Source organism: Octodon degus, unplaced genomic scaffold (genome assembly GCF_000260255.1).
Source record: "Octodon degus isolate 3935 unplaced genomic scaffold, OctDeg1.0 scaffold00023, whole genome shotgun sequence".
Lineage (NCBI taxonomy): Eukaryota > Metazoa > Chordata > Mammalia > Rodentia > Octodontidae > Octodon > Octodon degus.
Window position 1 is genome coordinate 15,045,148 of NW_004524599.1, and position 14,909 is coordinate 15,060,056.

The window sequence follows — 14,909 nt, forward strand, 5'->3', positions numbered from 1 at the left end:
GGATTTGGGTCCTTGCTTTCTCTCTGGGACCTTGAGATGCACCATTAGGTTATTTATTTGAGGTCACCTCCTTTAATGTGTGTGTTCATGGCTGTTAACCTCCCCTGTAGGGCTGCTTTCACTGTGTCCCTGCGGCTTTGGGGGGCTGTGCTGGCATTGCCGCTTGATCCTGGGAACGTGTTTTATTTCTTTCCTGACTTTTTCTGTGACTCATCGATACTCAATAATGTATTATTTAATCTCCACATGTTTGCATAGTTTCTCTGACTTTACTTGCTGCTAATTTCTTGCTTCATTTGGCAACCATCTGATAGCACAGTGTATGGGGATTATTTAAATTCTTTTGAATTATTCAAGCATGCTTTCTGGCCTGAGATATGTCCTGTTTTGGAAAAAGTTCTGTGTGTTGTTGAGAAAAGTGTGTGTTACGTTGTTGGAGGAAACATTCTCAGGATATCTGTTACATCACGTGTTCCGTGTGTGGTGTAACTCTGATATGCCTTTGTTGATTTCTCCTGTCTAGTTGTGATGGTGGAGTACTGAAGTCCCTTGCCACCCTGGCTGTATTGGTGTCTATCTGACACTTTAGGTCCGGTAGTCTTTAGGAAATTAGGTGCACTGACTTTCAGCTCGTAAGCATTTGCAGCTGGTGTCTCCTGCTGAAGTGTTCTCTTTACCGGCTCATGGCAGCTACCTGCGTCTCTTCTGATCAGTGTTGGCTTGAAGCGTGTGGTATCTGAAGGCAAGACGGCTGCTCCTGCCCACCTTCAGGCTCCAGCTGTGCCGCATGCACTGCTTCCCGTCCCTGTTCTTTAGTCCCGTGCACTTAGTTTTGGTTGAGATGTGTCTCCTATAGGCAATGAATTGTTACATTTTATTTTTTATCTAAGCTGTTAGTTTATGTCTTTCGATTGGTAACTTGGGACCATGGACGTTGAGCATTATTACAGGAAGGTGTTTGCTGAATCCTGTCATCACATTGTTTTTCCAGTATTGGTTATTTTAGTTTTTCTTTTATTTAATTACTGATCCAATCCAGTTAGATGTATCCTCTTGGGCTCTTTGGTGCTTGTGGCCTGCCTGTCTCTCTGTCTATGATTCTCTTAAGTATTTTCTGGTTCAGTAATCGTGTATTTAGGATTTCTTTGTCACAAAGTGTCTCTACTTCTCTATCAATTTTTAGGCTAATTTTGCAGGTTAAAAAAGTCTGGGTTGACACTTGTTTTCTTTTAGGGATTGAAAAACTTCTCTGCAGACTCTGAAGGCCTTTGTTTAATATTTGTGCTTAGAAACCTGCTGTTTGTGAAGCCAAACCAAACCAGTACTGCTGAAAAGGAAGACTCACCAAAGGTCTGACTGAGTTCAAGGATTCGGACTCTGTGGCTTGATTCCTTCTCACAGGGACAGGGCTGTCTTAGGTCAGTGACGGGGAACCTTTTAGAGACCGAGTGCTAAACTGCAACCCAAAGCGCACTTATTTATCACAGAATGCCAACACAGATTCTAAGGAATCTGCTGGTAGCTGACTTGTTACTTTCTCTGAGGACTTTCAGTGTCCTCTCCGGCACTGAATTTCTTACGTTTGGACTGCGATGTGTTGGGGAAGGCTCTTTTGCTCTATGTGTCATTCACCTGGATATTGAATCCCTTCTCTAGATTTGGAAACATTTTGGTTCTGACTTCAGTGAATCTCTTTTGATTTATCTTCTCATTGTTTATTATTATTATTATTCCTGTAATTCTGTGGTTAGTTTCTTTGAGTCATCTAGCAGCAGTGGGATCCACTTTACGTGGTCTCTTGTCATGTTTAGGGCATTACTGAGTTTATTCCCTACTATGCCCACTTTGTAACCTACTCCTGACTCTGTCCCCACATCGGTCAAGTCTGCTGCCCATGTGTCCCAGTGGATTTTTCGTGTCGTCCATCACCCCTGCTTTCTTTTTACATTTCCTAATTCTTTTCCGAAGCGGTGACTCACATCTTGGATTGTCTCCCTTGTCTCAGACTGTCATGTGTTTCTTCGTTAAGCTTGAACATTTATTGGTAAATTCCCTTCACCTGCTTCATGCAAGCCTTCTTGGGCTTTCCAAACAGCTTAGGCGTTTGCTTACATGCTTCTTGTTTTATCCCTTCACCTATTCGGACCATTCAGTTTCTGACTTCTTTGCCTCTCAGTTCCTCGGCATCAGTGTCTCTGAGCTCAGTTTTGGGGCCCCAGGGCTTGGGTGGCATCTTGTCCTCTTGCCCTGTTTTTGCACTGTGGGTTGAAGATAAGAGATCACAGAAACTGCCGACCCCACGTCCCTCCAGTTAGCCTCTCCCTGTGACATGTCCCTGGGCGTGGCTACATTTTGCTGTTTCTGCCTTTCTTCAGTCTTTTCAGTATAATAGTTGAGGGTTTTCTTAGTGTCCGGCCTTTCCCCAGGGGCTCAATTCCCAACATTGCTGGGAGAGAAAAAAAAAAACCATGACCTTGTGTTTGTGAAGACAGGACTTCCTCCCTGGAGTGGGGTAGGTATTCCAGGCTGATTTCTTTTCTGAGTTATCTTTAATTTCTCCAGTTTCTCTGTAGTGTCTAGTTTTTCTCTCAGCTTTGTCTTGATTTCGGGAGCTCTGCTCTTGTCCCTCTTCATGTAAGTCATTGTTGTCCCGGTGTCTTGATCCCAGGTCCCGGAGAGGCTGTTTCTCTGCTGGTCTTTATTCCATTTTTAATCCCCCTCCCACTTCCTTTCCAGCCCTGGGGGTTGACCCTAGGGCCTTGGCACCAGCCACACCCCCACGCCTTTTCTTTTCAACCTTTCATTTTGAAACACTGTCTTGCTGAGTCTGGTCCAGGCTGGGCTTTAGTTTACCTTCCTCCTGCCTTGGCCTTCCAAATGCTGAGCTTATGGGCCTGGCCACATCTGCTGAGCTCTGGGATTTTAGGAATAAATTCCCACACAGCCGAACAGCCTCTCGGGGCCTCTTACCACAGGGAGCTTGGGTTCCTGGAAAGCATGTGAGTCCCACCCGCAATGATTTTCTCTGAATTATTTTTTCTTCCTGACTCAGCATTTACATGGCTTCTCAGAATGTGGGTTCTGCTTTCGCTGGCCTTGTGGTCTGGACAGCTGTGGTCATTGGAGGTGTCTTCCCTGCATCTTTGAGGGTGGTGGGTCCTGGGCTGCAGCCCTACACCGTCAGGGGCTGTGTGGTGCTGGCTGGAGCCCCAGTTCTGCCCACAGTGTGTGTGGAGTGGGTTAGATGTCCCACTTGGGCTCCCGTATCTCCGGGCTCCCATACCTCTCTGCTGGTCCCAAGCACTTGTTTTGTGTGTGTGGCTCCAACCTCAGCAGAAACAGAAATCATTCTTTGGTTTGGTGAAGCTTCTGGGGAGCTTTAGAGCAGGACTGTTAGGATGTGGCTCTGCGCGCCACCGAGGCTGAGTGAGCACCAGAGGCCAGGCTGAGGCCCTGCTTTCTGCTGTCAGTTACCCACTCTCAGCCCGTTCTTTGAAAGTACTCAATGGTCAGTTAGAGAAATAAACAATTACTAAGCCTTCAGTCGCACAGCATTTTGAATACCGCGATGCACTTGTGGGCTTGCCTGGCTGCGAGTCACCTTTGCCCAGCGTGTTTGCGCTGCGTACGCGGCCACTCTGCTGGTCCTCGTAGCCACCTTGGTGACCGGTCTGCTGTCCTGCTGGCACGGTGCTTCTGTTCTAGTAACGCTCATTTCACTTAATAATTTTCCCAAAGGCAGGAGTAGTGAGGCTGGCAACATGATGTGTCGAGGAGGAGGAGGAGCGCTGAGGGACTCCAGGTGAAAAGGGGGATGTTTTCAAATAAACAAGGAAAGAGAAAAGCCGTAAGCTGAGTTTGCTAAGATGCATTTAAGTGAGAATCGTCTGGCTTAAACCTGTGAAGAAGGGAAAGGAACTTCAGGCTTGCCTTGCGACCGCCTCCAATATAAACAGTTCCCACAGAAGATGGAAAGGGCTCGTCCTTCTCTGTGGCTTCAGGCATTCCCCAGCGGGTCTCAAAAGGGATCCCTCTCAGATAAAGAGGAGCCTGACATTCCCGGACACTTCCTGTGGAGGGGGACTTCCAGGTGGCGTGCTTGCCCTGGGGTACCCACTGCGAGTGTAGTTAGGAGAACTTGTGCTTTTCTGACTGGAGCCTTGGTGTCTCTTCCAGGATTGGTCGCCATAAAGAACGCGCATGACATAGAGACCCGGCTCAACGAGGTGGAGAAGCTGCTCAAGCTGATCATCAGCATGCCCTGCAAGGTCCGTACCGGCCGCCGCTCACCGGCTGCCCCCTCCCAAACGGTCACCAGGCTGCTCGCTGCCTGTCACGCAGGCTTTTGGGCACCAGGGAAGAGGGCAGGCATAGCCGGGGGCAGGGAGGCTCCTGTGGCTGCAGCGGTCTCGCTTTCCCATCTGCGCATACCCCGAGCCCCATCTCCCCCATACAGGTGTGTTAGGACCTTTCGTACCAAGGGCACTGGGGGTGGGCCCTCAGTGTAACAGTGGACGTGTCCCGGCCCTCTCGCTCTTCCCTGCGGCATGGAAGCTGGGCCTGACTTTCGGACACCCTCTGTATGAAAAGGGGAAAGGGTGGTGGCTTAGGCCCTAGGCCTGAGGGGCTTGGGGAAAGTCTACGGGGCTGAAGGAAACAGTGGAACTTCACACGTGGCTCTTTGTTGTGGTGGCCCAGGGAACTGTGGGTGGGGCCCTTGTGGACGGTGAAGCCATGCAGAAGAGCTGGGACTCGCCTCCTCTCAGCTTCTCTTGGGTGAATGGGGAGAGCGGGCTCAGCTCTCAGTTTATCCTGAAGGAAGGCGAGGTGGGTGGGAATGCCGCACCCTCTTGCAGCTGTGTCCTTAAACCCTGGCCCATCCCTGAGGGCTTGCCTGGGGCAGCAGTGACCAAGGCCTGTGGCGTGTTCCCTCATCAAAGCCTGGGAAGTGCTGCAGGTCCCTCCTGAAGCGGGCAGCGGGTGGTGGAGGAGGGCAGGTTCTGCCCTGGCCAGCCAGGCAGGAGGGGCCAACTCCGGAAACTTCTGTTTTAGTAATTACTGCTTCTCTTCCCAGTATTCTAGGTCGGAAGTGGTGCTCACTTTTTTTGAAAGATCGCCTCTGGACCAGGTGCTAAAAAATGACAATGTACACAAAATTCAACCCAGCTTTCAAAGTCCGGTCAGAATATCAGGTAAGAGCTGCGCAGGGGTGGAGGACAGGTGCTGTCACTGCTGCGCATGGCTGCCCAGGCCCCTCCGGTGTGCTCTTCCTGGTGGGCCACACCATCTACGCCAGGGCCACACAAAGACAGTTTATTACAAACATAGAGGGTGAGAAACTGCTCCTCAGTTTTTATTAGGCTGTGTGTTTTCTGTCTGTGGGCTGGCAGCTCACGAGCTCCCTGTTTCCAAAGGGACACATTTGGGAGGTTGATTGGAACTTGTTTAAGAAACAGTGTCACGCTGGCGAGCTCCTGCTCGCTAATCTGAGCGGGGAGGGTCCTCGCTCCAAGTCCTATGTTCTGTTTTGCTTCATTTTGCGCCACTTTGAGCAAATGAGAGAGCAGACAGGACCTGGCCTCCTGTAGCAGCTGGGCCGTTGCTTTGGGGCGCCCCGGCGCCCCCGAGCTGGGGGACAGACAGGCTGCGTGGGACTCTCTGGAGAGTGAGTCTTTGGAGCAGCAGTTGGCAGCGTCCCTGCCTCTGTCTTCCTGTCCCATGTCGGGGTGAGCACCCTGCGCTTGTGGGCTGCGTCGGTTCCAAAGGTAATGAGAGGAAACGAAATCAGCAGCAGAGACACACGACGGGGCTCTGGGCACATTCTTCCTGTTTTTCTGCAGGGACCAAGGGCCGGGTTACGCCTGCTGCTATCCCAAGCCTCCGGGGCCTCCAGGTCTAGGGAGCTCTGTGTGCTAGTCCAGATCCCAGGCTGTGGGTGGGCTGTTGCGTCCGGCCCTGGGGACTCTGGGAATCTCTGCATCCAGAGAAGCGGGCTGGGGTGGGGAGAGGTGGGAGGAAGAGGCTGCTGCCCCAGGCCTGGACAAGCCTTGGGGGCAGGCGGGGCTGGCATGGGGCACGGGAGAGTGTGACTGTGGACAGCTTTGGTGGGCGCAGAGTTCTCCCAGCATGTGGCGTCCGCAGCCTGGGTCGGGGAGCTGTGGGGCGCTGCTGTGTGGGCAGTGGGCCGGGGACAGAGCAAACGCAGCCGTGGGTGCTCCCTTCTCTTCCCCCTCCGGGTGTCCCTACCAACCAGCAGGCTGGGCCCCCACCTGATGCCTCATTTAGCATTGAGTGAGGAGAGGCACGAACGTGGGGCCCAGCAGCATGCGTGGGACTGAGCAAGAGTCCCCGTCATCCCGGGCATGGCAAGCCTAGCCCAAGAGTTCTTTTTTTTTTTTTTTTGGTGGAACTGGGGATTGAACTCAGACCCTTGCGCTTGCCAGGGAAGCGCTTATTCTACTGAGCTATTTCCCCGGCCGGCCCAAGAGTGCTGAAATGACCACCTCCTTTCCTGAGCCCAGGCCTCCTCCACCGTGGGACACGGGCTGGCTTCCGGCAGCCCCTTCCTGTCGCTTTCCTTTGGGAGACATCACTCATGCTGACATGCACACACACCCTCCCCACTACTCCGTGGGTGTCTTAATGCTTTCTGGTGTCTAGCGATGTGGATGTGGTGGCCGGGGCAGGACACCGGCCTTCTCTTTGGTCCTGACCTAGGCAGCACCAGTGCGCCGAACGCCTGCCTTGGCTTGGAGGCTGCTCGGTGTTCAGGCGTCCACTAGATGGCGCGAGTCGCCAGTCTTGGTGAGAAACGTGCCTACGCCGGGCGCGGCCAAGGCGGCCTTGGGCGTTCTTTGCCCCAGCTAACCCAAATGCCTACCAAATCCAAGAAAGCAAGCACGCAAAGGGCTCTGCACTGCGGCGATGGCTGCGTGCCTGACGGAGTCGTAGATCTCAGCCTTTCGTTGGCAGTGGCTGCTTGGGGGCCCACGTGGAGCCGCAGGATCTGATCGTTCAGGTTTGAGAGGCCTGGAAAAAAAAAATATATAATTTCAGTTTTTTTAATCCGGCCTCTGCAAATCTCTTCTTAAACATTTTCTTTCTCCCAGCATGTCTTTGGGGTGTGTAATGATCACGTCCGATGTGAGGGGCTGGTCCAGCTGTACGACGGGTCTTTGTTCCTGCAATGCCTTCTTCCCCGCTCTGCTCCTCTGTACTGTCTCAGTCTTTGTTTTTACTCCGCAGGGACAGCCCAGCCAGCCAGGTCCTAAAAAGAAGTGTTGCTTTGGGTTTTGTTCTCTTGCCGGAGTGTGTTAAAAATAGCCTGGGATTTGCAAGGGCGGAAAGCTCCTCGCGGAGCACCTCTATGGATGAGGAGGAATATCTGCTCAAGAGGGAATAATTGGTTCAGTGAAGGGTGGTGGCAGGGGTGGGAGGAAAGGTGAGACGCAGCGAAGAAGTAGGGAGATCACCCACGGACGGCACACCAAAAATGTGGTCAGTGGGTGAAAGTTTAGCAACAAGTAGAATTTGTGAAGACTCAGGGCGCATCCCTCTAGGTATTTATTAAGTTTGAAGCGCAAGAATGTAGCCTGATTTTGGAGACACTTGGCAGAACGCTTTTGTAAATGATACCTGCTAGTGTCCTTAATGGTGGGAACTTCACACACATGCCGGCACACACACGTGGGCACACACACGCTCACACTCACACGGATGTACCACCCCAGGTGTGACAATGAGGACGCAGCAGTGCTTCTGTGGGGTTCCTGATAAGTACTTCACCTTGATCTAATCCCTTGAAAGGTCAACATGGAGACACCCCCTAAAACAGGTCACCCAGGCCCAGGAATATAATTCAGTGGCACAGTGCCTGCCTGGCAAGTGCAAGGTTCTGAGTTTGATTCCTGATGCAAAAAAAAAAAAAAAAAAAAAAAAAAAGTCACCTGTACTCTTCACAAGGGTCGCTGTCAGGAGAGTCAAGGAAAGACAGGGAACCCTTGAGGATGTGAGGGCCTGGGCTCAACAGCTCAGTGCAACAAGGGGTCCTGGCTTGGATCCGGAACAGTCAGAAGGGACATGAGCAGGAAAAGGGGGAGACTTGAGGGAGAGGGGCGGCGGTTTTCAGTATTGTCCCTGTTAAGCTCTTGGACTTAACTCATGCACCACACGCAGTTTTGTAAATTAATTAGAAGAAAATAAAAGCTACTATGGGAAATTCACGTTTAAAGATGTTTGGAGAGGAGCTTCTGGGGCTGTAATTTTCTCTACAGCATTTTCTCTTGCTTTTTACACATGGCACGGCAGGTGGGATGACAGTGCCCTGGGCATAGCGCTGATGTGAGCCCGGCATTCCCAGTCCTCGTGCCTGTCACCTCACGCTGCGTCTGGGCCCCACAGGGTGGACATCCAATTTCCATGCCTCTATTGATAAACCCAAGCTAAGTGCTCTTGGCATCTCTCTAAACTTTGGCCAACCACTAATTTGTACAATTCTTCCTAAGACTTGTTATGTGACAGAAGAGGTAAAAATTCAAGTGGTTGTGGAAGCACTTGCCGCTAGCGCAGGCTTGAAAAAGCCCTATATGTTCTGCTAAGCTGGAAGTTGGCCACACTTTGATACCTGTTAATATATTTAGAAGATAGTTCGCTTTTTCGTAAGCAAGCCAGAGTCTGGGACATATGTTTTGAATCTGGTCACAAACTTACCGTTAAAGAACCTGGGTTACCCCAAGGCTATTCAAAATCTTGGGGCTGCCAGAGTGGATAGGGGTCCAGGAGGGAGCCAGGGCGCCTCCGAGATCTCACAAGGCACCAGCGTAGCTTGTGTCTGAGGACTCCAAGCATGACACATGTGTGTAGTGTCCTGGGGGCCCCAGCCTTGTGAGCCAGGAAGTCACACTTATGTGCATAAAGGCTTTTGTCACAGAAACTAAACAGAGACTTGTTGGGAACCTATTTTGGGGGCTTTGGGAAAAATGGCCACATACACATGGGAGAAAGACAGTGCGCACGGCTGCTTGAGGATTGTGTCCAGAAGTAAGTTGCAGTGGGGCCGTTTGCTGGGACTTGTAGCCTCCAACCTCCCCCACCCCCCTTAGCAAAGGGGTGGCAGGAGGGACACAGAGGCTGCTCCGAGGTTTTAAGCACTTCTTCAGAGAGATTTGGGTCAAAGTTAATAAAAACAGTCAAGGAAGTGGTTCTGTGTTGCCACCCCCTTTGAACTGAGAAGTGGGAGACCTGAACCTATCTTGCTGAGACAGCAGCTTTGCTATCCGGGGCTCAGCCAGGCTGTGCCCTGAGGTGTCGTTGACCCCATTCCAGACTCTTCCCAGCTTGCAGAGCTCCCTCGGCTGCAGTTCCTGTGAGAGTGAGACAGGAAGGCAGGGAAGGATCCCCTGAAGTGAGGTCCCAAGGGTGAAGCAAGACCCCACAGAGTGGGACTGCTGGGGCTGCGGAGCACCCCCCAACTGTGAGTGACCCCTTTTCAGAAAGCCAAGTATAAATCCCAGCAGCTACAAATCTGACTGGTGACACCCCTTCGTGCATTACTGTGGAGAGGGGTATTTTTTTCTTTTTCTGCTTTTCTATAGGCCCCAAGACTATTCATATAGAGAGAATTTCAAAGAACTGAGAATCAAAAACCTAGAAAGATCAAGAAGTATGCCAGCCAGGGGATGCACGCTTGGAATGTGGTACTCTGGGAGACAGAGGAAGGAGGCCAGTGAGTCTGAGCCTGCGCTGGGCAACAGAGTGACCGCCAGAGACCCTGGCTCAGAACACGGTGGGTGGTACCTGCTGCTCTCGAGTAGGCAGGGCTGCAGCCAGAGGAGGTGGTTGCAGTGGTACATTCCTTCCCAACATGCACTGCTCCCCCACCCCCAGCCCCCAACCTCCACCCCTGGCCTGAGAATGCTCTAGGTATGTGGAGTATACTTTAGGGATGAGGGCAGGGAGGACTTCAAGGCATGGAGAACTGGCAACTGGCCAGCAGATGTGTTCATCTCCTGAGGGAAGGGATGGAAAGGGAACTGCAAAGGCTACAGCAGCCAGGAGGGAGAAGGGAGTTAGCCTCCCTGTACTTCTTAGGGGTGAGGGGTGACTCGCTGTGTTACTCATTGTGTCGTGGAATTCCTGGGCTCAAGCAATCCTCCTGACATGATCTCCTGAGTAACTGGGACAGCAGGCACCAGCACCCCGCCTGGCCAGGCTACTGCCTCGTGCAGTTGGCTTTCCATGCAGAGGGGTTCTGAAGCCATTGAATTTAACCAATCACAGGTCAAAAATATTGGAAACAATTGCTTCTGTACTGAGCATGTGGACTCTTTCCTTAGCACTGTTCCCTGAACGATGCAGAGTAGGCACTAGGGACACAGTGCTTAAGTTGCATGGGGCACTAGATGCCACCTAGAGGCAACTTAATGCACACGGGCGGTGTGTGTCGGTTCTATGCAGATGCTGTGCCATTGTATAGAGGGGACTTGGGCATCTGCAGATTGGGTACCCTGGGTGTCTGGGAACAGTGCCTTGCGGCCCCCCAAGGACCATGGTTCTTAAATGGGCGAGGTGCTGAGCTGGGGTTGAGGGGTTTGGGAGGTGTCAGTGTTCACAGAATCCTGCCTGTAAGTTAGTACCGCTTTGACGCTCCATGGGTCAAGGAGTCCCGGAGCTGTGGAACTCACTGTCTCCCGTTCTCCACCCCAAGCTCTTTCAGCCAGGGACAAGCCCCTGACTTTGGCCCTCACCAACTGACACCACACGGCTGTCAGGCACATAACATAATTTTTTTCTTAGGTGGCTTTTTGTGATTTACCAACATCTGTGCTTTTGAGGGGAAGAAAACACCAGTGCCTCTCTGGAATCATAGGAAGCCAAAGCAGGCAACTTGCTTCCAGTTTAAAATGCACACTGCTCTCTTTAGATCCTTACCACAGCCCAGCAGGAGACATTGCTGGCCCTATCTTACGGCGACCAGAGCTCAGCTAGGCTGGATGACCTGTGAGAGGTCGCACCCCGCTGCACAGCACAGCGGGTCTCAAACCCAGTTCACACCCAGGGCCGGTCCTCCTCCTGTCCATTCTAGCTTTCATCCCATGGGAAGGGCATGTGTGGAGGGTGCACACAGCCAGAGCGTGCAGGGCAGAGGCAAGGCCCGTGGGCACAGCCTCCGCAGTTCAGTGCCCCTCCCACCGGCCTAGCAGCATCTAGAATGGTCTTCAGGTGCAATGTCAGGGAGGAAGCGAACAGTGGGGTGAAGAGGGGGAGGAAAGACTTCAAAACCCCAACTTGGATCTGTTGCTTTGGTTTTCAGAAATCATGAGGTCCAATGGATTTTGCTTGGCAAACACAGAAACCATAGTCATCGACCACAGTATACCAAATGGGAAAGACCAGCAGCAGGAGGTGGATCCCACAGAGCACTTGTGAGTAGTGTCTGGTAAAGGGGTCCCCTTGGCATGCACGCAGGAGCCGAGGCTGCACGCCAACGGCTGGATGTGCCCAAAGGCCCCAGCCAGGGACTCTGCTCATATCTGAATACTCCTTTTGAAAGTTTGTCTTTCTTGGAGTCTGCTGAGAACCTGATTTGGTGATTTTTTGGGAGACCACGTCACTGATTGTGGAGGGGCTTTGGGAGAAACCACCAACCCCCTGCCTTAGGGGTGAGAGGACAGATCCTGAGGTGCAGCTCACCAGGTCCTCTCCTGGGGCCTCTGTGCATACAGGTCTGGCCCTGAGGGGGCTCATGTGGATGCGGATTCACAGAGGAGGAGCAGGGAGTCCTTAGCCATGTGAGGGGCCACTGGCCAGGGACCACCTTAGTGGAGAAGACTGGGAGAGTCCCTTCCGACCCCACTCTTCCCCAGGAGCACTCAGATGAGACCACACATTTTCCCCTGGGGAGACGGCAAGGGCAAAGCTCTGCGTTCAAGGTGGGGACAGTCCCAGGGTGGCAGGGGAGCAGGGCCAGGGAGTCTTGGCCCGGCTCACCGCTCTCTCCCTCGCTGGTCTAGGCTGCTAGTTCTGGCTGCAGCTGTGCCCCAGGAGCCGTCTGCTCGAGCACTCAGGGGCTGTTAGGTGGCAATGCGGGCTCCCTGAGGGGCTCCGCCTGTGAGCTGTTGCCACCGGCCTGCCTCACTGGTATCTCCACTGTTTCAGGTTTGAGAATGGCGGCGAGTTCACCCCAGAGCTGGAGGATGGTGACGACCCCGAGGCTTATGTCACCAACCTGTCCTATTACCACCTGGTCCCCTTCGAGACGGACATTTTGGACTGAGCCTCCTCACCAGGCATCCCCCACCTCTGCCCTTGACTGCACGTTGGGATGACGTCCGCAGCGATGACGTCCGCAGCGATGACGTCTGCAGCGATGACGTCCGCAGCGATGACGTCCGCAGCGTGGCGCTGGTCATCACAGCTGCTGCTCAGCCCTCCGCCTCCTGCAGGCCCAGGTCCCGTCGCCATGAAGCCTGGGCGCCCTGCAGGGGAAGCCACTGAGCCCCCACTGGCCACAGCAAGGCCCAGGGGTCAGCAGCCTTGGCACGGCTTGCCTCCAGAGAGTGTGACTCGGGAGGCCGCCAGCCTGTCTCCTGGGGGCTCTCCTCTGTCCTCTGGACGCCACAGCCTGCCTCGCAGCTCCTGGGACTTGCTCCCTGCCCACGCTCAGAGCCTGCAGGGCGTGTGCTCCACTGGGCTCGCTCTTGGAGTTACTGCGCCCTCTTGGAGCATCCCTGTGGGTAAGAGTTCCCGGGCCACCCGCCCACTCACCTGTCAGAGGCACAAGTTCCCAAGTTCTGGACAATGAACATCTCTTAGTTCAGAAATCCAGGATTTCCCCAGGGGTGTGGCTTTCCTTTGGGTTTTTCGAGGGCTCTCTGGAAACTAGGCTTATGTCACCCCAGAGGAGCTTTTCTGTAGGTCAAACACACACGGGAGAACTGGAAAAGGAGAAAGGAGATATAACGGAGGGGCGGGTATGCCTGTGGACTTGGCCTGAGAGAAGGGGCCATCCAGAGAAGCCACGAGCTTCTCAGCCCTGCAGCCCACGCTCGATGCTGCCACGTGACATCTGACACTCCTGTCTTGTGTGCCAAGTGGCATCCCGGCTGTAGTGACCTCAAGGGCTGGGGACGGGAGGAAGTTCGAGGCTCCGAGCCCACCTCAGATGCAGGGTCCAGGTCCCCACACGGTGTCTACTAATGACCAGCATTTGTTAGTGTAAATAATAGTAAATTATTGAGAATTCTAATTCTTTTACACAGTCTGTTTTTAATCTATTTTAATGAAATAAAATCTATTCCTCTGATCTATTTAAGATCTTTGTGAAGAAGGGTGTGGTTCATTTTGTCCCCCGCTGAGGCAAAGATGAGAACTGAACACTGACTCCCTTGGGGCTGGGCCCAGCGCTGTCCTGGTCGCGTTGTTGGAAGTGTGTGGGTGTGTGCTACTGTCCCACTCGGGGCTGGTCTGTCCAAAATGAAAAATGAACAAACAGCTTGAGCCTTTTATCTTTCTTTCCTTTTGACTTGGGACTTTTCGCTTCTCTGCTTTCCTTCTTGGCAGGCACGGAGACCCGCTGCGCCACCCAGCTGCGGCGCATGCTCTTGGTTGTGGACTTTCTATTCCCTGGGCCTCCCAGTTGTGTGCATCTTAATGTATCCCGATTTTTGATTTTATTGTATTTTTTCAAATTGTTTTTTAGGAGAGTTTATTTTTTGGTTTTTTTGATGCCAAGGACTGAGTCCAGGGCTTCCAGCTTGTAGGCAAGAGTTCTACTGCTGAGCTACGTCCCCAGGCCCAGTGTATCCTGATTTTGTATACATTCTGTGAAGTGGCTGACTGGGGTTGACCAGTTGCCCCTTCTAACACCCCAATTGGGTTCCATATGAGGCTAGAGCTTTTGGTCCCATTAGCAATGGAATCTGTCCGTGTGATCGGTCACTGCAGCCCCTCAGCTCCCTCCTTACTCGAGGGTATTTCCCTCTCAGGATCCAAACTGGTGTCCTGAACCCTCCTCGGCGCTTTCCTGGAGACGCTCCACTGTTTCCACCCCTGCAAAAGGGCCCTGAAGTGGCTGTGCTGCCCTAGCACAACAGCACAGCGTTCTCTGACTTCCTTTTCCTCCTGGAAACTTGGTCTTCTAGGGCCACTTCTCATGTCGCCAGCCTGGCGAGAGCTGTAAGTTCTGGTGAAGATCCCTTTAAGCACAGTGCGATGGGGTTATCAGCACTGAGTCACTGTAGGAGGGCGCAGGCACAGCAGTGCAGGGGGCAGCCAGCGGGGAGCTCATGCACTGAGCAAGGGGGTTCACTGACTGCCACCTAGAAGAGTGCAATCTGTGTCCCGTTCCCCTCGCTTTTTAATAGAGACTAGAAGCCTGACTTTTCATGCGAAACATTCCACCTTTAAAGCACCAGCAAGGAACAGAAAAACAGTTACAAGGAACTTGGCCAAGAGAAAGAACAGTGAGTCTCCAGCCTCCAGCCCGTCACTTCTGGGAACCAGCACCTGAGGCGCTCTGAGTTGAGCGGAAGTTCGCACTCTTGCCCACCCTTGTCCAGGGACTGCTCCTCTTCTGCGCTGTGACCACATGGCCTCGGTTTCTCTGGAAACTGAGGGGCCCTTGGCGGTAGTGGCCAGGACTCCCGTTGGCTACTGACAACAGGGTCCAATGCCTTGCTGGCTGCACAGACAGGGTCCCGCCCAATGTGCAATTAAAATGCATTCCGTTTGGTGAATCAAATCACCTAAGCCACCTAATTTTCCTGTTTGACAAGAACTTTCAGCAGGTGCTATTTATAGGGTGAGGAATCATCCTGTCTTTGTCTGTTTGGCAAATAAATGCTGCTTTTCACACAGGAAGTGTGCTTGAAGCGAAACATGCTCACTGTGAATGCAAACTCGGCCCAGCC

At 52.8% G+C, this 14,909-nt stretch overlaps 1 protein-coding gene across 2 annotated transcripts in view; it reads left to right on the plus strand.

Moving 5' to 3' along the window:
* Pxdc1 (PX domain containing 1) overlaps nt 1-13,312 on the plus strand; it is a 26,015-nt gene extending 12,703 nt beyond the window's left edge. Inside the window, exons 2-5 of one of the 2 annotated variants that reach the window (XM_023712044.1) lie at nt 4,177-4,268; nt 5,075-5,192; nt 12,157-12,321; nt 12,367-13,312. In XM_023712044.1, the coding sequence (XP_023567812.1) occupies nt 4,177-4,268; nt 5,075-5,192; nt 12,157-12,321; nt 12,367-12,371 (380 nt within the window). In that variant the 3' untranslated portion in view covers nt 12,372-13,312. Of the gene's footprint in view, nt 1-4,176; nt 4,269-5,074; nt 5,193-11,311; nt 11,424-12,156; nt 12,347-12,366 lie in introns of those variants that run through there. The other variant, XM_004628388.2, reaches the window with a different exon arrangement.
* The last annotated feature ends 1,597 nt before the right edge of the window (nt 13,313-14,909 follow it).